Source organism: Staurois parvus, unplaced genomic scaffold, assembly GCF_062004578.1.
Source record: "Staurois parvus isolate SC_StPar_1 unplaced genomic scaffold, SC_StPar_1.0 ptg000177l, whole genome shotgun sequence".
Taxonomy (NCBI): Eukaryota; Metazoa; Chordata; class Amphibia; order Anura; family Ranidae; genus Staurois; species Staurois parvus.
Window position 1 is genome coordinate 2,901,149 of NW_028317973.1, and position 27,202 is coordinate 2,928,350.

Sequence of the window (27,202 nt, forward strand, 5' to 3'; positions counted from 1 at the left end):
TTTGGAAAACAAGCTGTGGTGACCTTCTCTATTTATGCATTCCAATGTTTCTGGTGAGTTTGAAAGCCTTTGGCACACACATTGGTATTTGAAACTTTGACACGTCAGGATACTTTTGAATACACAATCATGGATCAATTATTATCATAAATTGTTTGGCATTTGGTTGGACGATGAATATGCAATGTTTGGACCAAAAGGAAACACTAACCACGTTATTTTGAAATTATTATTATACAGTATTTATATAGCACCAAAGGTTTGCTCAGTGCTGTACATTATATTGGGGGACAGAACATGAGACAATACAGTAACAAAACAATACACGAGGGGTTCGAGGACACTATTATTTGCCTGCACTGTCATAGAACATTCATAGAATAACTGAGATATTTATTTACTGATGCACTGTATAACTTGCAACAAAGAGTTACAATTGAATGGGTTATTTTATCATGGGGTACTTTGAAGAGTTTATCCTCCTGCACAGATGCTATAGATAATACATTAACAAAAGAGGGAACTGTCTGAAGTACAGGTTTTTCTCTGCCTATTTGGCCCTAAACAAGAACTTTGATAGGCAAAGATATATCACATGATCACCTCGACAGTGAAGGAGAGACAAGAGTTCTTCTAAGTAAAGTATCCATATGACTCTCACTAGGCTCAGCAAAGAAGCCAATAAATCAAGACCTTTTGACCAGACATGCTGCTACACCAAAACCAGCATAGGTAAGCTGAAGCATTCTGCTGATTTAATTCGTTAAGATGATGTCGCTGTATTTTGGGGTTTTTAACAAGTCTTTCTGTGAAGCTTTTTTGTTGTTGGTATGCTCTCATGCAGGTTTATAACATGCAGGACCTAATCAAGACATATGAACTGCAAGGCACCAGTGAGCTGATAGAGAAAAGCAGATAATTTGGAGAAAAGGCAAGAAAAAATAATAAGGACATGCTAGGGGAAAAACAAACACCATGAAACTAGCATGGCTGAGTTTAGTTTCACTGGGAAATTTCCAGAAACAATTATCCACCATATCTTTCATCCAAGCTACAGTTCATAAGTTCACAACCTTATATATATACGTTTCACCTCGATTCTCTATACAACTCTTACATACAGCAAATGCATTCCTCGCAACACAGAGATATTAGCACAGGCAGCTCTCCAAACTGTCCTCGGAGATTGGTCTTAGAGTCTAAAGCTGCAATTACTGCTTCTATTTTCCCATCGGTTCCTATGTATCCATCAAAATTGTACTTTTGCAGTCCGACCATCAGAACATAGAATGTGTTTTAATTTATCTATGTGCATTTCACTGCATTTATAATAAACATACTAAAGCCAACTGGGACCTTTAGATGTCAAATATATAAGTAACATAAAAAAAAAAATACACAGCGTAGCAATAAAATGTAATATGATATTCAATTTATCATCAAAACAATTACAAGCTCTTGTATTATGTAGTTCTTTATAAAGATATTAAACATGAGAGAACATAACTGTACTTGACGATGTGATGTTGAAATACGTATTAATAATAAATAAATTTCTAATAAACTGAAATACAAAATAAACAAAAGCAATTATCTTTATTTTAATACATTTGCTGGTTTAGTTTTATGAACAACTGTTTAGGAAACTGCAAAAAAAAACAAACACCAAAATGTACTGTAATCAGTTAATACAAGAGCTCTCTTGACATTTATGCTTCTAATTGTTCACTGTGTATGAACATTTATGGACTACATGCTAAATTCTAATATCTTTGTAAAAAATCAAATCGCTAATATACACTATATTGCCAAAAGCCTTTACATGCACGTGAATTTAATGGAATCCCAGTCTTAGTCCATAGGGTTCAATACTGAGTTGGCTCACCCTTTGCAGCTATAACAGCTTCAACTCTTCTGGGAAGGTTTAGGAGTGTGTCTATGGGAATGTTTGACCATTCTTCCAGAAGCGCATTTGTGAGGTCAGGCACTGATGTCGGACGAGAAGACCTGGCTCACAGTCTCTGCTCTAAGTCATCCCAAAGGTGTTCTATGGGGTTGAGGTCAGGACTCATCCATGTCTTTATGGACCTTGCACTGTGTACTGGTGTGCAGTCATGTTGGAACAGGAAAGGGTAGGGGTGTATCATGAAATCAGTGGGCCCATGTGCAAGATCAAAAGTGAGCCCTATGCAGTGATAAAGAAAAAATGGTGGACAGTGGGTGTGGTTTATATTGTGCTAAAAATTGGGTGTGGTTTAAAAGGAGTGTGGTTAAATACAGGGAGGACTGACCATTTGGAAACTCGGGCACTGCCCGAGGGCCCGGGGTCAGTAGGGGGCCCCATGAGATGCCCCTGGTACCTTTTTCATAGGCTTTTTTGAGTTTGGGCAAGGACACGGGGGCCCCATGATCCCCTATTGCCCAGGGGCCCCATGAGTTGTCAGTCCGCCCCTGGTTAAATAGTGTCTGAGATGACTTACATAGTGAAGAATGTGGTAATGTTAAATAGGGAATGTACAGTGTGGCGTGTATGGCAGTGGATAGTAAGAGGGAAGGAAGGAAGGAAAGAGGGAAGGAGGGAAAGAAGGACTCACATGGATATTTCCTGGCTTACCGGCACATTCGCAAGCATCGCGCAGCTGTCTGCTGGTCTGTACACAATTTCAAGGGACAAGGGGAGGCAGAGTAGTTCCGGGCTTTCTATTCTGCCATTGCTGTGGAGGATGGGGGAGAGACTGGGCACTGTGTCAGACAGAAGACAGGGCATCAGAGACCTGGGGGGGGGGCCTGACGAGCACACAGGGGGGGTCCAGAAGGGAACTCCGATGCACAGCCAGGAATGATCGGTGCAGCGGTGGGGGCAGTTAAAAGCAGCAATTTCCCTGTATGGGTTTCAATGAAGCTGTTTCTCCTCCTCTCCCTCCAGCTGTTTCATTGACAGCCATACAGGGAGATCGCTGCTTTTGACTGTCACCACTGCTGCACCGGTCATTGCTGACTTTGCTCTTGGAACATCTCATCCATGGGTGCAGGGTGTTCACAGCACAGTGCCACCCCCCCCCCCAACTCTCGGGGCCCATGTGCAGTGAACACCCTGCACCTATGGATGATACACGACTGGGAAGGGGCCATCCCCAAAGTTGGAAGCATGGAATTGTCCAAAATGTCTTGGTATACTGGCACCTTAAGAGTTCCCCCTCACTGGAACTAAGGGATCAAGCCCAACCCCTGAAAAATAAGACCACACCATAATCCCCCCTCCACCAAACTTTACACTTGGCACAATGCAGTCAGACAAGTACCGTTTCTCCTTGCAACCACCAAACCCAGACACGTCCATCAGATTGCCAGACAGAGAAGCATGATTCGTCACTCCAGAGAACATGTCTCCACTGCTCTAGAGTCCAGTGGCAACGTGCTTTACACCACTGCATTCAATGCTTTGCATTGCACTTGGTGATGTAAGGCTTGGATACAGCTGCTCGGTTATGGAAATCCATTCCATGAAGCTCTCTACGCACTGTTGTTGTGCTAATCTAAAGGCCACAAGAAGTTTGGAGCTATTGACTCTGCAGCCATTTGGTGACTTCTTCGCACTGTTCACTTCAGCATGCATTGGCCCCACTCTGTCATTTTACATGGAGTTGCTGTTGTTCCCAGTTGTTTCCACTTTGTTATAATACCATTAACAGTTGACCGTGGAATATTTAGTAGCAAGGACATTTCATGGATGGACTTATTGCACAGGTGGCAACCTATCATGGTCCCACACTTGAATTCACTGAGCTCTAGTCTGACAATCCTACTATGCACTAAGAAGGTGTAATTAAAGCAATCTAAATATGCGTGTAGTGAAATATACATTACTACTATTACATCAGTTCAATCAACCTTTGGACTGGGGAGAGTACTTCTGAGATATAGCCATACAATATGCAAATCAGCACCAAGCTTCCATCTTCCTTCTGGGTTTGCGAGCTTTGGCCATCTGATTGGTCGAGCTGTGATGTCGTCACTCCCGCACATGCACAAAGGAAATTTTGGTTGTGGCATGGCTCAATTAATCTCCAGTGAATATCTCAAAATGATGCACGTTTAGGAGATGTTTACAGTGCCTACGGGTAAGCCATATTAAAAGGCTTATTAAAGCCTCCTGTGTGATATAATGTTGGATAGGTTCTCTTTGATGAGTCATCAGGAGTCATTTAGACTCCTGATGTTTTAAATGCCCTCCATTGATGCTAATGGAGCACAGTCTGCTCTCCAAACTGAGTGATCAGCGGTCATGTGATTCAGTCTTAGTGCTGGCGGGGAGACAGCTGCAGCATCAAATGGACTTCCTGTCCCATTGCCGAGACAAATTAGGATTGGGCTGAGTGATCATAGGAAGCTTTGTATTCTAATGGGGGAGAATTACTAAATCTGGTGCACTCAGAAGCAGGTGCAGCTGTCCATGGTAGCACCAGCTTTTGCACTTTCTTTTTTAGTATATAACACCCTATGAATGCATACAAAGCTTCATCTGATTGGTTGAAGCAGAGTTCATTATGTTATTTGCCCTCCTCTATGCCAAAAAGAAGAAGCTTTGCATTCACTCAAATAAAAAAAAAAGCAGCCACAGCTCAGTGTGCACAGTCTCACCCCCAGCTCAGTCTGCACAGCCCCCCCCCCAAGCTCAGTCTGCACATTCCCCCCCCCAAGCTCAGTCTGCACAGCTCCTCCCAGCTCAGTCCCACCCCCAGCTCAGTATGCACAGTTCCCCCAGTTCAGTCCTTGCACCCCCCCAGCTCGGTCCTTCACAGCCCCACCAGCTTGGTTCTAACATTCCCCCCCAACTCAGTCGTCACAGTCCCCCCCACAGCTCAGTCCTCACAGTCTGTCCCAGCTCAGCCCTCACACTCCGTTCTAAGCTCAGTTCTTCTGGGCTCCAGTAGATGACATCAGCCCCCCCCCCCCCACACCTTCAGAGAAGAAGTACACAATTCCCAAACGTGAGGCATCTCTGAATACACATATATAATTTTATCAATTCCCTCACCCATGTTAATCTGAGGAAATGTCCACAAAAAGCGTTGCTATACAGCCTGGTGGAGGAGGCCCCAAGACACCTGAGAAGACTGATCACATTTCTCTTTGTGACAGCAAAAATTTCCATAGCCAGGTCATGGAGGACAGCCATGATACCGTTCGATTTGGTTAAAGCCAAACTGTCCTGGATCATGGTTAATCAGCATCTCTAAGCTATTCTGAAAAATAAAGTAAAACACTAGGGAAAAAATATAGGTCAGCGCTTCTAAGAAATAACTGCTAGCACGACACTCCAACCTTATAAAATCAGACAAGAAAAAGAATAGTGCAGTGCTGGGTATCACTAGACCAACATATAAATTACCTTAGAAGTGAAAAGTCATCAGTAAATAAATTGCAAATAAATAGTGCAAAAAGTATATGTGCAATAAAATCACCTCCAATTACTGCTCTAAAATTAATGTCCAAAAAAACATCACTTCACATATCATAAATAAACCGATATTGCATAAAGTAAATCATCAAGCAGTGTTGAAAAATAGATATGTCCAATCCATAAAGTGTATGTCCAAATTCTTGTAACTTCCAACACAGTGCAAGGAAAAAAAGGGAAACAGCTTCTCTACCTTTTCACCAGCCGTGTACCATCCTCCACCCTTATGCACTCACCAGAGGGCTAAAATACAGATGCATGTATTATAACCAGCATTGTATAATCCAAGCACTAGTTCCAGCGTTCCAATCCCTGGTCACCACTCAGATTTCATGGTACGTGCAGGGTGTTTTGCCTTCAGAAAAGTTTGCTTCATGACTGAAAATTGTGGAGGACCCTTGTTCCCCTTGTGTTGTTTTTGAATTTAGAAGAATTTGGACATCCACGTTATGGATTGGACATATCTATTTTTCAACACTATTTGATTTACTTTGTGCAATATCAGTTTTTTTATGATATATGGATTGATGTTTTTTTGGACATTGATTTTAGAGTAGTAATTGGAGGTGATTTTTTTTGCACATATACTTTTTGCACTATTTTGTTGTATTTTATGTACTGATGATTTTTCACTTATAAGGTAATTTATATTTTGATCCAATAATATCCAGCGCTGCACTATTCTTTTTCTTGTCTAATAAAATAAAACACCTGAGACCTCTGGATATATATTTGACAGGAGATCCCTAAGAACATTTTTTTTAACCACAGTAGCGTTCTTGGGGTGGATAGCAAGTCAATCTGCCTTTTCCCTTCTTACTCTCTCTTTTCTTCTTCCTTTTCTCTCACCCTATCCTCCGTACTGTGGGCTGTCCCCATGGTTCATAAGAGGGAGGTTTGTCCTCCACATTTGAATTGCATTAACATTCTTCATAAATTAATTGTTGATAAGCTCCTAAAGTTCTGTAAGGGCATCTTACTTGCATGGTAGATTTTCATATTCCTGGCTGCGATATTTCCTTTAAACCGCTGCTGGGACATGGATAATCGAGATTAAGAACCCTAACTCCTAGATAGATGGGCCATTGTGGCCACCCACTCAGTTGATTTGGCTAGGATGGCTCAGTTACCAGCTGTATCAGGTTTTGTGCATGTACCCAGTTCTGATATTTGTGAGCTACTAATGCAAATATCCTGTGCCTTTTGATTGTGGAGAAACAGTTTTTTGTACATTGAGTGTTGCCCTATACTAAGTTGTTATTGTGCTTTCTCATAATCTTAATAAAAGCTATTGGAAAATGCTGACAGTGTGTAAGGAGGAGAGCCGGTAATCGACATTCCTCAGAGGGGACATGGGCACTGATCATCAGGGCACTGATGATCAGTGTAGCCCCATAATTGCCACCTGTCAGTGCCCATCAATGCCACATACCAGTGCCCATCAGAGCTGCCTTTCAGTGCCGCTTATCAGTGTCCGTCAGTGATGCTTGTCAATGCCCACCAGTGATGCTTGTCAATGCCCTACCACACTATTAAATATAATAATAAATCAGTGCATAGTTGAAATAGTGAAATCAATAATATATAGTGAAAAAACATCAACTATAATATATAACACTTTCCCACAATAAAATATAAAACAATAAGAATAAATGAGTGCAAAATTCATAAATGGGCAATTCTCAAAATAAATACCCGACAGTACTATTAACCCCCAAAAAGTGCTATAGTGCAGTAAATGAATGAATAAATAAATAAATAATTCTGTGTCAGACAGTTCAGTTTCTGACACTGAATTATATATTTTATTTATTCATTTACTGCACTATAGCACTTTGTGGGGGTTAGTAGGACTGTTGGGTGATTATCATTGACAATAGCCCATATACAAATTTTGCCCTCATTTATTCCTATTGTTTTATTTATTATTGTGGGGAAGATTTATATATTATAGTTGCTGTTTTTGCAATATATATTACTGATATCAGTATTTCTACGATCTATTGATTATTATATTTAATAGTGTAGTATGGGATCACATGATGGTTGTTGTTATTAGTTTTCTAGATGTGTGTGTGTCAGCGCAATACTGTCTTCTTTTTTTATCATTATTTGTTGAGTGTGAACACTCTTTGGTGTTTGCTGCAGCCTTTTGTAATTATTTTTTGGTTTTAGGTGGCAGTGGACTTGAGTTTCTTGGATTTACAAAGCACACAGAAAATGTCGATTTTGCTGTGTGCTGCTTCTTCTTTTTTTCTGTGTGCTTTGTAGCATGTTCCAGAAATGCCAAGTGTGAATGGAGCTCAAGGCTTTACCAAAGTAGCTTGAAGCTTGCTGAAAACCTTTTCAATGCTTTGCAAACTCTTGCTGTACGCACTGTTATACAAGCTAAAGCCCATTTGAATACCGCCTCCCCAATATCCCTATTCTGGTGCTACCCTATTCATTTTTTAAACCTGAATAGTGCTTGGCAAAACTGGTTGGGATTTTGATCATAGAGTCAGTTTAGGAATATGTACAATCATGGGAAGAATATAGATGTGATAATATGAGACTGAGAGGTATATTGTATGTTAACATATATTTTTCACGTGGCTTTTTTTTCTCAGAAAATATGTGCAGGTACTCCCCCTTCTGAGTCATGCCTTGTTTTTGCCCCCTACCCATCTCCAAGCATCATTCATTGGCTCCACCTCCCAGTATCCTCCCTCTTAGAGAATAGAGAATCCAGTATTATTTTGTAGTACTAGGTAATCTCCTAGATTGTAAGCTCGAAAGAGTAGGGCCCTCTAACCCCTCGTGTGCTATTTGTTGTTGTACTGTTTCATGTATTGTCCCCCCTCTATTGTACAGCGCTGAGCAAACCCTTTGGTGCTATATAAACTCAATATAATAATAATAATAATTTGTATGTGTATGGGATTTGTTCTTGATAAAAAGAAAAGCAGTAACATAGATCCCCTGCAGTCAAAAACAATAGATCCTCCCAGCAACAAGACACCACCTCAGCAACAATAGACACCCTCCACAACGAAATACCCACCCAGGGCGGACTGACAACTCATGGGGCCCCCAGTCAATAGGGGATCATGGGGCCCCTGTGTCCTTGCCCAAACTCAAAAAGCCTATGAAAAAGGTACCAGGGACATCTCATGGGGCCCCTTACTGAACCCGTGCCCTCGGGCAGTGCCTGACTTTTCAAATGGTCAGTCCGCCCCTGTACCCATCCCAACAACAATAGATCTGTTCTAGCAACAATAGACCCCTGACAGTAACAACAGATCTCCTAGCAGCCAGTTTTAACAGACCCTCCAAAAGCCAGCAACAATAGACTTCCCCCTCAATAGTTGCCCCCTTAGCAAAAATAGACTCCCCTACAGCAACAAAGGACCTTCTGAACAAAAATAACCCCCTGCAACAATAGATCCCCCAAAACAATAGTTCCCCAGCAGTAGACCCTCTAGCAAAAACCCCAACACTTGCCATTACATACATTTAGTGCTGGAGGTGCTAGAATTGCATACCCCCCGTGTTCTGGCTGCAAAAAAAGCCCTGATTTTTCATTATATTTATTTTATGAAAATTAATTCCTACCAAAATAGTAAAATAAATTCTTCCTGATATACCATATTATATGTGCATAAAACATGCAGCAGAATGCAGGGCTTCACATCAGACTGATACCAATGTACACTGAAAGGATGTGGCAGCTCATTCATTCATTAAGTGACTTTTTGTTTGTGACATTCTACTAAATATAGCATTTTTCCAGGTGCAGTTTATTGGGCTTTCCTAATTGTGCTTCTTAAAAAAAAGGCAGCTGCTGTGTTAAGAGCAGGAAAATTTGTCATAATTAACATATAATAAAAAAGGCCAATTTTTAATTAAGTTTTAGGAAAGCCAAATCCTCTGAGAGGAAGGCGAATCTGTAACATTCATTATAACTACATCCTCTAGGAAGTGAAGAAGGGGTTTGGTAGGTGGCAGGAGGATTCCGCTATTGTTTTGCTATTAAACAAAGCACAAAGTAGGATATTGTTTCTTTCAGCTTTTGTGTGTACCTTCTCACAATCATTCCCCAATATTCTACAAGGAGGATGAAAACAGTGCATAAACCTGAGAAAACATCAATGTTAGCATACATCTTGATAACCTTTTGTTATAAATATATACTATACAAGCCTCGCATAAGGGGTGCCACAGATATTTTCTCAGGACTTCCATAATTTGTAAGATCATTGTAGTATGTATATACAATAACATCGATACATTTTTATTTACTGACATCAGACAGTAGATCACAGGTAATGCTAATATTCTTCTTAGTGATGGTCCTAAACAGTTCTGATTGGCTGACCAAACTGCCTGCTTCATTTCTAACATACATGCTTGATATTGGGGGTATAAACAGTAAAGGAGAGAACACAAATAGCCTGTGGGAACATATCATGTCACTGGGCCTGATGGGAGACCAATGGGCTAAGGAAAGGATCAAACTGCAAACTGTAGTAAAACGCAACAGCCCATCAGAATTATTTTTTCTTACTTATTAAAGGGTGATTTTTGGATATAGTTTGACAATTAATAGTTGTGTTTTCCTGCTTAGCCTTCTGTTAATTCCTCTCTAACAGCTAGCTGCTCATTGTGCACTGCCTCCTGTTTCTGGCTCTGATACCTCGTCTGGATCATTCCACATTCTGATGTATGCATCAGTGTTCTTTTTATCAACTCGGGTAAGCTGTGCAAACTAGAGGGTGTGACCAAACTTTGATCTTGTTTCTTGTTACTTTCTATACCCACCCAGGTTTGACACCTGCTTACTATGTGGCAACCCTACAAATTACCCTCTAGTTTATTTCTGTTCATCCTAGTGAGTACCTTTACATTATGGCCATTTTGCCCAGCTTTATAACCTGCCACAGATTCTTGGAGTCACCATATACAACCACACACATAAAGCATATCAAAAGGTGACTACAAAAGCAAAATCCCACTGGATGTAGAACCCCAGTCAGTGCTCATACCCCACAGTTAAACTTTAACATCATTTACCCCACAGTTTCAAAGTCTTGCTAGAGATTTGGCCAGGAACTAGGTGATATGCTCCAGCACTTTGGAAGTATCCCTTCCCTCCAAGGACACAGCAATAAACATCAAACTCATGGAGGAGCTGACCAACTCGCAACAGCCTCCGAGTTCTGGACCACTTTGTTTTACTGCACACAGTTTACATTTACAGATGAATACAAACAACTTCTTTCTAGGCCAATATTATCTGGCTTCTCTCAAACACCTTCCAACACCAATACCACCTGTCAAATAGGCTTTCTCCCCCACATCCTTGCTCTTCCTGCTAGTCAACCATTCTCCAACTTTCTACTCTTTCTCTGTATAGAATTCACCCCCTACCTCTCCTCCATCATGCAGTGGGGACCAGGCTTCCCTTACTCTCCCAATCTTCCCTCCTCTTGCCCTTTCATTTCACTCTTTGCCTGACCATCCACACCCACTACCTAACTATAGCCCCCTTTCCTCATCCCCTACAGTTCTGTCCCTACTTCCCTATTCCTCCCTTGTAAATGTAAAAAAAAATCAAGCATCAGGTGAAATGTGTACACACCATAACTGTGTCTAAGGAACTATTACTTTCCTCACACTACTATGTTTTGTGTATATACTATTTAGACCTCATTGGATGCCATGCCTTTTACCTCACCATGCATCCATGGAATATTCCAGTATTTATTGGACCCACTCTAAGCTTTGATTGCGTTTAGACCTTTTCATTGTACTGTATTGTACCCTTCATTTTGTTTATCTTGAAAAATAAAAAAGTGTAATTTATTTGTTCTAGGGGACATTGATAAATATCATACAAAGTGTGATGATAATCTAAAAACATATATTATTATACTGTACATCTGCATAAAAACATTCACTTAAATTTCATACTGTTTACTACAATTAATGTTTCAGGATGACACACTACACTTACCAAAGTAGTCTCCAGTTTGGGCCCACCATCATCTGCAACTACTGTCAGGGAGTAAAAATCTCCTTTCTCTCGATCTACCAGACCTTTCACTGTTATTGTACCCTGCAATTACATAATGGTGAAAAATATGAGATGGTCTGAATCTTGTTTGTATAATTGGGTTTATATTGCTAGCTATAATATGTAATTATGACCTAACCTTGTACTGCTCTCAAATGTTTTTAAAGAAGGCAATCACAGTAAATAAAGATTTTACAAAATATATGCTGTGCATGTTCCAGGAATGAGCTCCTAATTATCCATGAATTCTCTGCTGCTACATGGAACTCCAATTGAAAAAGACAAAATTAAAAAGTAATAGGCCATTAAATGATAAAATAATAAAACCAGCTTTTGCTTCAGTAATTAGTCTCAATATAGTGATTTCCCCATAACACTTTTTTCTGGTACTAAATGTCATCAGTCTGATGTTCATCATTATACAGCTCACTTTCTCTGAACCCAGGTGGTCCTGGATATGCGCCAGCCTGGATAGTGAAAGAAAAAGTAACACAGTGATCAGCTTATCTCTCTATCGTGCTGTTTTTCTTCCTATCAGCATGCTTCTTAACAGAACAAGAATTTAGTAATTCTTTGCGCTGCTCCTTCTTCCCATACTCCAGCCCTGCTGTACAGGGTCTGCAAGAGGCTGATACCAGGTACTTTTAAAAATATATTTAATTATGTAATAATCATTACAGAGCTGTATTATTTTATGTCTTTTATAACGTCCTAGAATATATCCTATTCTCACTAGGAGACTTGTCTTTTTTTATCTTAACCCTCTGGAGACCTAGAAAGACATGACCCCTTACAGATGAAAAAATGGCTTAAGAAAATATTCAGTTGTTTAATGTTTTACTTCAAAATAAAATATTGTACTGTAGGGCTCAGAACAATTAAGAGTTTTGTCTAAGACTTCAAAAACTTTTCAATGTTCTAAGCCCCACAGTACGGGAACCCTTCTGTCCCAGATTCTAAAAACCCTAGAAAAAAAAAATCACTGCATTATTTGAAAATATCTAATACATGTTTAATTTTTAATACTTGCCCTACCTTATAACCAATGTCTGATTGCCAATGGAGTAGCAAATTAAAGTTACCAAGTTTTTGGTTTAAATATATATTTTTTTTCATGTGGGCAATGGCTTCAAACAAATTGGATTATTTAGCTGTATCACAGTTTGTCTGTTTCCCTGTTTTTAACCAGAGTCTAAAATGTGTCTATTCAATTCTATTGATTAGAGCTGATGGTTATCTTCACCATAATCATGGAGGAGCAGAGTCTGGCTGACATTTCCATCAGCTCTAGTAAACAGAGTTGGATAAATGCTGACTTCTGGTGTACAGCTACCTTTTTGTGGACTGTGATTGGTTGTTGATGATCACTGCACCCCACTGTTTTGCATTACACTAATATACAAACACAAAAAATATTTAGCACTAAGCATGTTCTATAACTATCCTGCATACTTACATAAACAGGGCTCAAAGGAATGGTAGTTTTTCCTAATTATAGCGGTACATATTCAACAAACTTAGTCTCAAATAATGTCACCTTTGATGCATTTAATAGATATGTAGTCTCAAATAATGTCACCTTTGATGCATTTAATAGATATGTAGTCTCAAATAATGTCACCTTTGATGCATTTAATAAATATGTGTTAAATATATTTATAACATTTAGCAAAGTCTAGAGAAGACTCTCTCTTCCTTTGATCATGGCAGAATAAGTGATGATCAACTGAGCTTGTCCAGCACTTCTGGAAAAAAAATGCTATGCATGATTTATACATGTGTGAAAAAAGGAAGCATCTGTTCTTATTAGAGTTTGTAGCTTCATTTAGGTGTCTACAGTCAGTGAATACAAAGGACGCAGATTCCCTGCCCTGGCTTTTGTTTTTCATTTTGGCATTATAAAAGAAGTAAACAGGGCAATCCCACTGTGAAAAATCTTTTTTAAAACCAATAACATGGTGTTCTGGGAACAACCCATATTGAATTTGGAAACTGACTATGGATTCCCAACTCCACCCTAAAGCCTACCGACTCCAATAATTTTACTATTCAGTTGAGTTCTGTTACTATTAGCATTCCAATTTATTGGTATTACACTACTGAGTTCAGCTGACCACTAAAACAAAGCAAAATAAAAAAGAACAAAATTGTGCTTTTAAATGACTAAAAATAGACATTCTAAAATGTCTAAAATAAAAAAAAGAAAGACAAAGGCTTTTAGCTTTTGATAGAGAAAGGGCTAGGACTTGTGGTAGGTTTTTATTGTTGTCAGTGTCCTCATTTTGGAGATTCACAATCTGTGTGTGTTCCGGTGACCATAGTCACCAGGACTGAAAGTGAGGGAGAACCCAAAATTTTGAGCTGCCACTGGAACATGAAGTGAGGGGACAATATCCAGCTGGGGCCCTTGTTCCGGAGCTAACTTTTACTTTACGTTTGCATAACTTTTGTATTTCTTTATTTTATAATTAGCAATTTAATATAAGGTACACTTTGTTATGCAGGGCATTCAGAGTTTAATAAAGTACATTGGTAGTTGCTCCCTTTGTGACTTTCTCTGTGTGACTCAAACTTTATATTACATCACCCAGAACAAGAAGAAAGTGGAAGTTGGTTTCTCCACCTCCTTAATTTGCTTATGTGTGATTCAACTTCAGCTATACAGTTCTGTAAACATAGCTAAGCAGTTAAGACTAGTCTGGTAAATATATGAAAATGAGCATAACATACCACTTGCTGAATGAAAGTATCCATATGGAATGTTTGATATTTACCAGAAAACTAAAGTTCTTTACATAAAGACAGATTTTAGACCTTGCACTGAAAAATACTCTCCTATGCCAAAAAAACACAACAGTTCTATAAAAAAAGTTAGCAAATGCTAGTAAATATAAATACCTTACTCCAGCTTTCATTCATTGTGCCTAGGCATGGATGAAATCACCAATCTATGCAGTAATGAGTAATCCAAATATCATAGGAAGATGCTCCTGTCACAGGGAATGTAGAGTAGCCCAGATCTCCTTAGAAGACACTCCTTCATTGTTCTAGAACCTCATCACATAAGATTTAAGCTACTAGTCATCCCCTTGGATCTTGCTGGAAGGATTGTGACATACTTTTGTGCAGTATGGGTAAGGTAAGTATATTTCCTAACCTTTTTTCCCACTGTTTTTTTACATATTAAAACTGCAGTCTTTTGGCATGAGAGGACTTGAATACATATGTGGACTTTGCTTGTAGTGCAAGGTCCACTTTAGGTTCTGTACATAATGGTATAAATGCATAGAATTCTATATTAAACACTGCAAGTAATGATTTGCTTGTTGCACAAGCATTTTTTTTTATATATGTTTCAGTAATTTGTAGCAAAACAAATATGTTCAGGTCTTTTCATTCTACCAACAAAAAACATAAAAAGCCAGTTCATCTGGAAAGACACTGCAGCATCACAGTGCCCAATCAGCTCCTTCTAACCCAAACTAGACCATGACACAGTCAAATCAGTGGTAAAAAATATATATATGTTTAATATGTGGATTAACACCATAAAACATCATACACAAAATGAAATACCAAAGTGCAATGACACTGCAGAGTGAGTAGAAAAACAATACATATTAGCACTAGAAAATGGCTCTGCTGCTACACGCTGCAGAAGGGGAGACTCCAACTCGGTACCATACTACTGTATTATGAGACACAAACAATACACATTTAAAAGGCAAAAACTTTAAATTTGTCTGCTTCCTCATATATGTCATTTTTTATTTTGCCCATAGCTCCACTTTAAAGGGCAAATCCACCCATCTAGTAGAAATTTTTACAGAGCTTTTTTTGTTTGGATTGAGTGGGGAAGAGATTTATTGTTTACATTAGGTAAGATTACCTCGCTTTCTGGCCTGGCGTAGTCAAGAATTGAACAGGGCCCCACCATTAATAGCTGTAAACTAAACAGGCAGAAAGGAAAATATTCCAGTGATGAAAGCTGTATTGATGTGATCACTCAAAGGTGGGATTTTTGCTCACTTTGGGTACAATGTTCTTCTTTCGTTCCATCTTGTCATTGGGACAAGAAGGAATCAAAAAAATTTCTCTTATAAAAACCTGACAATGGCCTTAATTATTCCCCCCTATCTAACACAGAAAAAAAAAAGGTTTTGGGTAGAATTCCATCTTATTGCACATTTACACGAGTGGTTTACTATGGGCAAAGCCCAGTAAACATGGAGATTCAGGCCTGTATTTGCAGGGTGACTAATATATGCATGAAACTATATAAAATTGTGCACATACAGTATCTCACAGAAGTGAGTACACCCCTCACATTTTTGTAAATATTTTGTTATATCTTTTCATGTTATAACACTGAAGAAATGACACTTTTCTACAATGTAAAGTAGTGAGTGTACAGCTTGTATAACAGTGTAAATTTGCTGCTCCCTCAAAAAAACTCAACACACAGCCATTATTGTCTAAATCGCTGACAACAAAAGTGAGTACACCCCTAAGTGAAAATGTCCAAATTGGGCCCAATTATTTTCCCTCCCCGTTGTCATGTGACCCATTAGTGTTACAAGGTCTCAGGTATGAATGGGGAGCAGATGTGTTAAATTTGATGTTATCGCTCTCACTCTCTCATACTGGTCACTGGAAGTTCAACATGGCACCTCATGGCAAAGAACTCTATGAGGATATGAAAAAAAGAATTCTTACTCTACATAAAGATGGCCTAGGCTATAAGAAGATTGCCAAGACCCTGAAACTGAGCTGCAGCACAGTGGCCAAAACCATACAGCGGTTTAACAGGACAGGTTCCACTCGAAACAGGCCTCGCCGTGGTTGACCAAAGAAGTTGAGTGCACATGCTCAGCGTCATATCCAGAGGTTGTCTTTGGGAAATAGATGTATGAGTGCTGCCAGCATTGCTACAGAGGTTGAAGGGGTGGGGGGTCAGCCTGTCCGTGCTCAGACCATACACCGCACACTGCATCAAATTGGTCAGTGTTCTGAAGACAAGCAGACTAAGGACATGGATTAAACTATATAAAATTATAGTGCAGCACTGAAAATAAATACAATTATGGTAGTTCAATAAATGTTCATAGAAATCATGTGCAGAACCATGAAAAGCTTACGCCTGACTGTCCCTACACCGCCCCCCGCCGGAACACCACCACCTGCCGGCCGAAGGACCGAACAACCAGCGCTCAGCTGTACCATCCGATAACCCCGGAGATCCCTCATCATCCGATCCACAGCAGCAGTTTTCCAGTTCATCTATCATCCAGAGGAGGGAGCCCATTCATCTAGGCTATCCATTCTCTGTTTAAGGGGATCTCTGAGTCCTGCTGTACATTACTTCACCCAAGGCTGATGACTTACCCCTGAGGGATGTACCACCTGTTGCCAGCTACTCGGTTTGATGGTCACTTATATGCGCATTCCTAATGCGCAGTCGGTGAGTGCGTATTTTTGCTACATATTTCTTGCCATCAGTGAATCTCAGGAGAGGAAGCTTTTCATGGTTCTGCACATGATTTCTATGAACATTATTGAGCTACCATAATTGTATTTATTTTCAGCGCTGCACTATAATTTTATATAGTTTATCTTGTGAGGTCTTTGTGATTCCTTTGAGTGTTCTAGCTGCTGATGTATATGAGCGCTCGCTTGAGTTTTTAGTTTCTAAGGACATGGATTACTGGAACCATGTCTTGTGGTCTAGTGAGACCAAGATAAACTTATTTGGTTCAGATGGTGTCAAGCGTGTGTGGGGGCAATCAGGTGAGGAGTACAAAGACAAGTGTGTCTTGCCTACAGTCAAGCATGGTGGTGGGAGTGTCATGGTCTGGGGCTGCATGAGTGCTGCCGGCACTATGGAGCTACAGTTCATTGAGGAAAGCATGAATGCCAACATGTACTGTGACATACTGAAGCAGAGCAGTATTCTAACATAACAACCCCACAAATACCTCCAAGACGACCACTGCTTTGCTAAAGAAGCTGAGGGTAAAGGTGATGGACTGGCCAAGCATGTCTCCAGACCTAAACCCTATTGAGCATCTGTGGGGAATCCTCAAATGGAAGGTGGGGGAGTGCAAGGTCTCTAACATCCACCAGCTCCGTGATGTCATCTTGGAGGAGTGGAAGAGGACTCCAGTGGCAACCTGTGAAGCTCTGGTGAACTCCATGCCCAAGAGGGGTAAGACAGTGCTGGAAAATAATGGTGGCCACACAAAATACTGACACTTTAGGCCCAATTTGGACATTTTCACTTAGGGGTGTACTCACTTTTGTTGCCAGCGATTTAGAAATGAATGGCTGTGTGTTGAGTTATTTAGAGGGGACAGCAAATTTACACTGTTATACAAGTTGTACACTCATTACTTTACATTGTAGCAAAGTGGCATTTCTTCAGTGTTGTCATATGAAAAGATAAAATAAAATATTTACAAACATTTGAGGGGTGTACTCACTTCTGGGAGATACTGTATGTGCTTTTGTGTTCTTCTGTGTAGAGGATATGATTATTTTTGTGGTACAGGCACAAGAGGCACTCGATCTCCTGTGTTGTGAAAGACCATCTCATTGATCAAGCTGACTTGCTTCCATAAGGCTGCTCACATGTACCAGAGCACCCCCCAGAAGGAGTAGGTCTTGGGAGAAGTCGAAATATATAGGAAGAAGTAGGGGTGTCACACCAATGTAAAAGTGTGTAGACTTAATTGGATTGTAGTAATAGCTGTATCTATAAAATCAGACCCTTCCACCAACATTTTGTGCAGTTTAGGTCTGTTGGCGTTGAGATCAGATTTAAGCCATTTTTGGTACATATTGCACAATACATAAGCCCTAGTGAAAGGGAAAACACAAAAGATGTTGGCTCTCTTATTCCACTGTTTAATAAAAAAAAATTTGGACTGGAAATTGTAAGCTTATGCATCCATGATATCAAAGAGAAAAAAATCTGTAATGCAAATAAATATACATTTGGATATAATAAAATCTTAAACACACATGCTGTAGAATCCGCATTTTAAAAAGTGCAGATTAAAATTTTCTTTTTTGTAGATTTATTACTCTTATGTCTACTTACTGTGATTTTATCAATCTTGAAGAGAGCCAGAGCCTGGGCATTTGTGTTCTGATCAAAGCGATATGTCAGCTGGTTCAAGTTATCAATAGACCGTGCTTGTACCCGAAGTACTTCTGTGCCCGTAGCAATGTTTTCTATTATCATAGCTTCATAGGTGGAGTTGGAGAACTGAACAACTTCATCTGGTTCATTCATCAGTGTGATATATACAGTGCAGAAACCCCTGTTGTATGGAGGAGCTTGGTCTGTGGCTGAAACATTCATAGTGTAGCTGATTTTTGTCTCATAATCCAAGTAATTGATTGTAGTTAGAAGGCCCGTGCTTCCATCAATCTCAAACTTTCCATCTGAGCCCGCCAGCAGCCTATAGACCACTAGTCCACCATCCCCTGCAACATGGTATAAAGCAGTTACTATCTCTCTCTCTCTCTCTCTCTCTCTCTCTCTCTCTCTCTCTCTCTCTATAAAAAGATTTTTTATTTGAATATTTCATAATTTTTAAAGTTGGTTTACAAAGCATAATCAAGTTTCCTTTTGCTGTCATTGTTACTGCAAAAGAAGCTTGAAGCAGCCAATGCAGCTTATGAGGAGATAAAATGTAAATTAGAAGGTGGTCGATACAGTACATATATGCCTATCATTGCATAGAATGGTCTCTGATGCACCTTATCCTGACAATGCATGGCCAGTGCACGTGAAAGCAAGCTGCATTTGCTCATTATTACAAGTCTAAAGCCCATTGACACAGATAATGCACATGGGATAAAACAAAATGTGAACAATTCTAAAGGAACCAAATTATTGTACATAGGAAAAACAATTAAGGCAGAGATTATGATTTACAACATTAACTGTTTAACTGGTCAGAATAAATGTTATCACAATGGTGTAGATACATTTTAAATTTGCATGTGCTGTAACATGTAATTCAAACTCTGTGGTATTTTCTCCATTACCAGTGTCTCTATCAGTAGCTCTGACCACTGTAACAGAAGTTCCAATCCCAACAGTTTCACGCAGTCCCAATCGGCTATACTGCTGTTGTGTGAAGACTGGCGCTTCATCATTAACATCGTCAACATACACAATCACCTAATAAATACACAACAGTTACAATCAATTATTTTATTGTCATCAGGTTACTGAACTATAGTAACAAAAACACATGATACAATAACCCATGAATATACTGTAAGCTGATCTGGAAATTAAAATCAGACTGGGAAACAATCACATGCCGTGCCTTCTGTACATATCTCAGTGGATACCCCCTGGCCTACTGATCCCAGGGGCAAATACATTTTCATGGCCTATTGGCGTTGTTACCCCAAGACAAAATCAACATCATTCCTCCACCTTTCCTCTTCTCATGTTGGGTCATTTTCCATATTTTTGGTCCTTTAGAAAGTGATATATCTCCAGACAGGAGGGCTGTAATTCTGTTAAGTGACCCCACATTGGAAGAAAAGAGGTAGTTGTTGGCACTTGATTTACCCGGCTCCTAGAATTAAGACAACATTTTCAGGCCTGTGCACACACAGTATATATCACCTATCTTACCCTCACAGAATTTCTCATAGGACCTTGATCACTGTTATATGCCTCCACCACTAACACATGAGAAGAGTTTGTCTCTCTGTCCAGAGCTCTGGAGCCTCGAACAAGTAACCCTGTACTAACATCAATTCGGAAATTATTGTTGTCATTTCCTGCAAAAAAAAAAAAGAAACAGAGAATACAAGACATTGTTCAGAAGTGGAGGTTAAGCCAACAAAGCTCAGGTTTAAACTTCACAATACTAGATTACGTACACTAGGCATTTTATTTTCCTAGCAGGTGTACAGAGATGCAGTGGTTAGATGCCTACAGTTTACATAAGAAAAGCCATTTACACTTGGATGTTTCTGAAACTGTCTGCCAGCATACTGCAACCTTTATACACACTGACAAAGTAGTTCTGAATGAGAGAACATAGCTTATTAAATCACTAGATAAAAACAGATAATTGTGTATTTATACTCTACTAGAGTTAGAGTATAGCCCAATGGACGATCTCGACCTGGTGAGGCCCACCATTGCCTACCCCAGCACAATCCCACCCTGACCCGAAGCCCATCCGATCACAACTGGCGGAACTGAACTCTGCCCATCCTGATCCCAACCATGTGAACTCTTACCACGAAAAGGTTTGACTACGAGTTACGTCACCGCACGCCGACCATCTACAACCAAGCCCCCCGAGAGACTTTCCACCTCACTTGTCTGCCACTTCGCTTACCTCCCCAAAATGCCACCTGTACTCCTCCTCCTCATACTCTTCTCTTCTGTCCCCAAAATCTCTTCTCTCTATCCCCCGTTCCTCCCAAACCACTATACATGGCTCCCTCACTGCTTCCATCTCCCCTCCACGGCTCTCACCACCTCCTCCTGTTACTCCAGTCTCCCACTGACCCGAACGCCACCAATGGCAGAACCACACGCTCTTATACTTCCAGCTCCCATGCCACCTTTCTTACCCTTCTTCTCCTCCTAACCACGGGGGACATCTCCACAAACCCTGGTCCTCCTCTACCTCACTCACCCACAAGGCACCCATCTACTTCCACGAACTGCCGCAACCCCCTCAACCTAATACCGGCCCCCCTGCTCCCCAAAACCACCCTTCCGTTTTCGTGTGCACTCCTGAACACCCGTTTGGTTTGCAACAAACTTACCGCCATCCACGACCTCTTTGTCTCCCGCTCCCTCAACCTCCTGGCGATCACCGAATCCTGGATCCAAACCACCGACTCTACCTCCCCTGCAGCACTCTCCTATGGAGGTCTCACCTGGACCCACTTCACCCAGACCCAGCGGTTAGAAAGGTGGTGGGGTTGGTATGCTCCTGTCACCGCAGAGTACCTTCCAAGTCCTCCTTAACCCTCCCTCTCTATCCTTCTCCTTCTTTGAGGCCCACTGCATCCGACTATTCTCTCCAATACCCCTGAGGATCGCAGTCATCTATCGGCCCCCTGGATCCGTATCCTGCTTCCTCGATGACTTTTCCGCCTGCTTACCCTTCTTTCTCTCCTCCGAACTGCCCACCCTCATCCTTGGCGACTTCAATATCCCTACCAACATCAATAGCCCGGCAACATCCCAACTCCTCCACCTAACCTCTTCCTTTGCACTCACACAGTGTATACAGTCCTCCACCCACTCCGACAGAAACACCCTGGACCTTGTTTTCTCCCATCTCTGCACCCCCCCACAACCTCACAAACACCCCTTTTCCTCTCTCTGACCACAACCTCATTACCTTTTCCATCTTCTCGTCCTCATACACCTACCCCTCCAAACGTCAAACCATCACCAACCGAAACCTCCACAACATGAACCCTGCCTCCTTCCACTTTGCACCTGACCAACTTTACGACAGTATCCTTTCCCTGTCCTGCCCAGACCTGGCCACTACTGTCTATAACAACTCGCTGTCAGCCTCCCTTGACTCCTTAGCACCCCTAACCACATGAAACATTAGACCCCGACCGCTTCAACCCTGGCAGAATGACCATACCAAAAATCTCAAACGACGCAGTCGCGAGCTAGAGCGACTATGGCGCAAAACCAGATCCCAACAAGCGTTCTCCAGATATAAATCTGCCTTCCTCACCTACACTTCCTCCCTCCATGCTTCCAAGCAAGCCTACTTTGTAACCCTCATCAATACCCTCTCCTCCAACCCTCGCCGGCTCTTCTCCACCTTCAACTCTCTGCTCTCTCCGCCCCCTCCTCCACCCAGTACCTCACTCACCGCCCACGAGATTGCTAACCACTTCCAAAGCAAGATCGATGCAATTCGCAGGGACATCACCACTGCTCATACTTCCGCCCCACCTAACATCCCTCACACAAAAACCCCCTCAAAACACCTCTCCCTTGACCTCGCCACCGTCCAGACCTCTACCCCACCCAACACTCCCCACACTCAAACCCCCTCAATACTCCACTCCTTTGACCCTGCTACTGCTGACGAGGTCACTAAGGTCTACTCTAAAACTCGCCCTACCACCTGCCCCCTTGACCCTGTCCCCACACAACTCCTACGATCACCCTCCTCCTCCATCGTACGCTCCCTCACTCACATCTTCAATCTCTCCCTCTCTGGCACATTCCCCTCCCCTCTGAAGCATGCGCACATCACTCCCATACTTAAAAAACCCTCCCTGGATCCCACCAACCTAAAAAACCTTAGCCCCATCTCCCTGCTGCCATTTACATCCAAACTCCTTAAGCGCTTAGCCTACAATTGCCTAAGCTCCCTCCTCACCGACAACAACCTCCTTGATCTCCTACAATCTGGCTTCCATCCCCTACACTCCACCGAAACCGCCCTACTCAAACTCACCAACGACCTGCTAACCGCCAAAGGCCACTACTCAGTGCTACTACTCCTCGACCTCCCTGCAGCTTTCGACATGGTCGACCACCCTCTCCTCCTAAAAAAACTATACTCTTTTGGCCTCGGAGACTCCGCTCTCTCCTGGCTCTCTTCCTATCTATCACAACGCTCCTTCAGTGTTACGTATAACACTGCCACCTCCCCCTCTCTGTTGGGGTCCCCCAAGGTTCTGTCCTCGGGCCCCTTCTCTTCTCCCTCTACACCTCCTCCCTTGGTCAACTGATACACTCCCATGGCTTCAACTACCATCTCTATGCCGATGACGCTCATATCTATCTCTCCACCCCTCACCTCACCCTTTCAGTCTCCGCCCGAATCACTAGCCTTCTGAAAGACATATCAGGCTGTCCACTTCCTCAAACTAAACCTTGCTAAAACCGAGCTCCTAGTTTTCCCCCCAGCCCATGCCCCCCCCATGACCTCTCCATCACGGCCAACAACGCCACCATCAGCCCCACCCCGCAAGGCAAAGTACTAGGTGTCATTCTAGACCCAAATCTGTCTTTCCAGCCCCAGATCCAATTGCTGACAAATTCATGCGGACTCCACCTCTGCAACATCTCCAAAATACTCACGTTCCTAACTCCACAAAGCAACTCATCCAATCCCTTATCATATCATGACTTGACTACTGCAACTCCCTCCTCGCCGACCTACCCCAACACAGGCTATCCCCGCTTCAGTCTATCCTGAATTCTGCGGCCAGACTCATCCACCTCACCAACCGCTCCGTATCTGCCTCTGCCAATCCCTCCACTGGATTCCAATTGCCCAACGCATAAAATTCAAAAGATTAACATTGACGTACAAAGCTGTTCATAACACTGCCCCAAACTACATCACCGACCTGATATCCATCTACCACCCAACACACACTCTCCGCTCCTCACAAGACATCCTACTCTCCAGTTCCCTGGTCTCCTCCAATGCCCGTCTCCAGGACTTCTCCAGGGCTTCCCCCATCCTCTGAAACTCACTACCCCAATCCATCAGACTGTCACCTACCCTCCTCACCTTTAGGTGCATCCTGAAAACACATCTCTTCAGAGAAGCCTACCTAGCCCTCACCTAATTGCTGATCTCCTCCGCTCTTCCCACCACTCCATCCCCCACAGCTTTCCTCCTGTACCACTCTCCCCTCCCTCCTAGATTGTAAGCTCCAAGGAGCAGGGCCCTCGAACCCCTCGTGTATCGCATTGTATTGTTACTGTACTGTCTCCCACTATAATGTACAGCGCTGAGCAAACTATTGGCGCTATATAAATACTGTATAATAATAATACTTTAAACCATTTACAAACAAGTTCATAAAGGAATCTTCAAGGATGCATTAAGTCTTCAAAGTCAATTTTTTAATTTAGTTACCCTAATGACCTTGATCTGCCTTCATACTGAGATGGAACATGCCAACTGAAAGTAAAAAAAGTTCACATGGGAAGGATATAGTCGGGGGAAGCTCACAAGAGGAAGTGAGCATAGGGTAGTGGCAGAGCTTTCAGAATTTCTAGCAGCTAGGTGTAAAGGTGTACCCAACATACAATGTATCAGTGTTGGGGTGTATATATCATAGGATTGTGCTGTCAACTTGAAAAGTTTATGGCATACATTTGTGTTCTTTAGCATTTGGCATCTGTGTCCACTTTTGTACACTTCATCTGTGTCAAAACATTGTAAAGGCTAATTGACAAAAGCAATAACCTTACATTATCAATGCAAACATCCCATGCTATATTTCTAGGGATATTTATTATTTGTTACAATGAAGCTGTACAATTCGCCTTATAATATCACTACTTCTGCCTGGTAATAACGGTCAATCTGATTCAATTAGGAAAGCTGAAAATAAAGCCATGTGTGATGGAGATAAGATACAGATTTATGAGATAAATTTTAGTTTATGAGGCACAGAGATTTTTATCTATTTCATGGTAAAAAAAATACCACTTTCACTCCAATGTGATGTTTATGTTTTTGAATTGTAGATTTTATGAAAAAATTAGCTTGTTATATTTTTATGATCTGTTAGATAGATTTAGTCAGCTTAGCTGTGTGCTGGCTAGTTTTCTCTAAGCAGTGTAAGGAGTATATTGTCTTGGTCAGGTGCAGTATTGAGCTCACTGCAGAAGAGGTAACTTTCTGTGTTAAAGATGTTTAATGCCTGGCCAATCAGTAGGCTGGATTTAATATCTGAGGCACATTCTGGCATATCTTCCCTTAGGGGCTTTTACGCTTAGCAGAGCTATCAGTGATATCTGTCATGTCCTTAGGCCTTCTTAGGGTTAACTGAAAAGTTTCCCCCTTTTGGGAAGAACCCTTGAAGATACGGGCTCCCATGGGGTGCCACTTTTGGACCTAGATGAAGAGATTAGTGATAAAAATTGTACTGCCTTCCTAAATAGTTCATAGACTGTGGTTTGGCTCCATTTGGCAATTCCAGAAGCAATGGATTTTAATATTTCATAAGCTTCATAAATACATCTAGGACCCTATAGTGTCCTAGATGTATTTCATCCAAATCAAATGGCCATTACTATTACAAACAAATTTAGGGTCTATTCGCACTACAACAAATGTGTAAGTGCAGGTAAACACATGTGTGTTGATGAGCATTGGTATGCTGCAATGTGGTGGGCTGCATTTTAACAAGAATGTTTCTTCTCACTTTCTAGAATGTGAAAAGCGAGTAAGGCATGGCAGAGGAGCCAAACCTGGCTTGCTGTTTCCTCTACATATTTATGAAGCTAACACACATCAACTATTATGCCATTGCAAACCAGCACATATCAGCACAAGGCACCAGTGTGAACTGTTGCTATTCACATACCTTTTTTTTTTACAGGAGGTGTGAATAGGCCCTTACATTCTGATTACAGACATTTTTACGGTGGAAAATATCTGCGAAAAATGCTAAATATTTTGGTCTCTGAAACAAACCTGTGTACACTCATTAGGGAAGTTGTTGACTACCCTTTTAGCAAAATATAAACCCCCCCTACATCTGTCTGCACAATAAGCAGTGGTTCCCCCTATGTGTACATGCACCTGGCTGTTTTGCAGTGTAAATCATCTCAATGGGACCAAAGTTAAGGTCCTTTACACTGCGCCTAAACAAAACGGCCAAGCACAGCTCAAATAGCAAATTAAAATAAGCAAAAGAAGTGAGTATGGAGGCTGCCATAGCTGACTGTTTTCAAAAGTACTAGTTGCTGGACTGCTATGTTGACTGGCTTCAATACTTTTAAAGTCAGACGCAGAACTAGTAGGCATATTGTCAGATAAAAGTCAGAAGTTCTGATCTGCTTCTTTGTTTTGAAACAAGAAGTTTAGCATATCATCAGGCAACTATCATTGTTTAATATGCAGTGTTAGGCCATGGCAGCAATCATGTTTATCTCCTGACAAGGCTCTTTAAGGAGGCCATCCACACCGGCACCTGATAAATAATGCTTGGCACTGTGTTGTATCAGCCAGAAAATCGGCCATGGATGGTCATTCTAAGAACAAATCAGCTTGTAATACTGCTGACCAAAAGCAATAATCCTTCAGATTAACTCACTCAGGACAAAACAAGAAGCAATTCTATTCCTGACAATGAACCTGTTAATAAAATGATGTATGTTAACCAGAGGCATTTAATGGGAACAAACACTCATTCATTTGATGACACATGAATAAATGATTGGAAATTATTACAACATGATCACAAATATTTGATTTTGTATGTGCAAAAGCTACAATGAACAAAGATGAAAAGAAGGATAAAGACATTTTGTTAGTTAAGGAATCACTGGCAGTTAGTGAAAGATCTTTTTGTTTGCTTACCACTGACAATACGGTACCAAACTCGCCCATTCTCCCCCTCGTCTGCATCACTAGCTTCCAGCTGGAAAGAAAAAATACAACACTGAAAATTTCCATCATTTAACCTTGAAAGGACGCAAAACCACAAAAACGGATTTTATGTACTTCTATTTTTAAATAACACAATGAATGTGATTTTAAACTAAAAGCCATTAAAGTGGCCACATCTTAGAAGTTAAAGAAGAACTTCACCCTCCCAGTCAACACGGACTATTGTTAATCAATATGCTGCTAGCATTAGTAAATAGATAGCGAGGTATATCACATTTACTTGTTTTAAACTTT

General features: G+C 41.2%; 1 protein-coding gene across 3 annotated transcripts in view; it reads right to left on the reverse strand.

Moving 5' to 3' along the window:
- Positions 1-27,202, reverse strand: part of CDH23 (cadherin related 23) — a 1,300,862-nt gene that overhangs the window by 245,640 nt on the left and 1,028,020 nt on the right. For all 3 annotated transcript variants that reach the window (XM_089677099.1, XM_089677097.1, XM_089677098.1), the window contains exons 28-32: positions 26,879-26,939; positions 20,176-20,324; positions 19,572-19,707; positions 18,616-19,004; positions 11,457-11,558 (exon numbers count right to left, since the gene is read on the reverse strand). In XM_089677099.1, the coding sequence (XP_089533225.1) occupies positions 11,457-11,558; positions 18,616-19,004; positions 19,572-19,707; positions 20,176-20,324; positions 26,879-26,939 (837 nt within the window). The remainder of the gene's footprint in view (positions 1-11,456; positions 11,559-18,615; positions 19,005-19,571; positions 19,708-20,175; positions 20,325-26,878; positions 26,940-27,202) is intronic.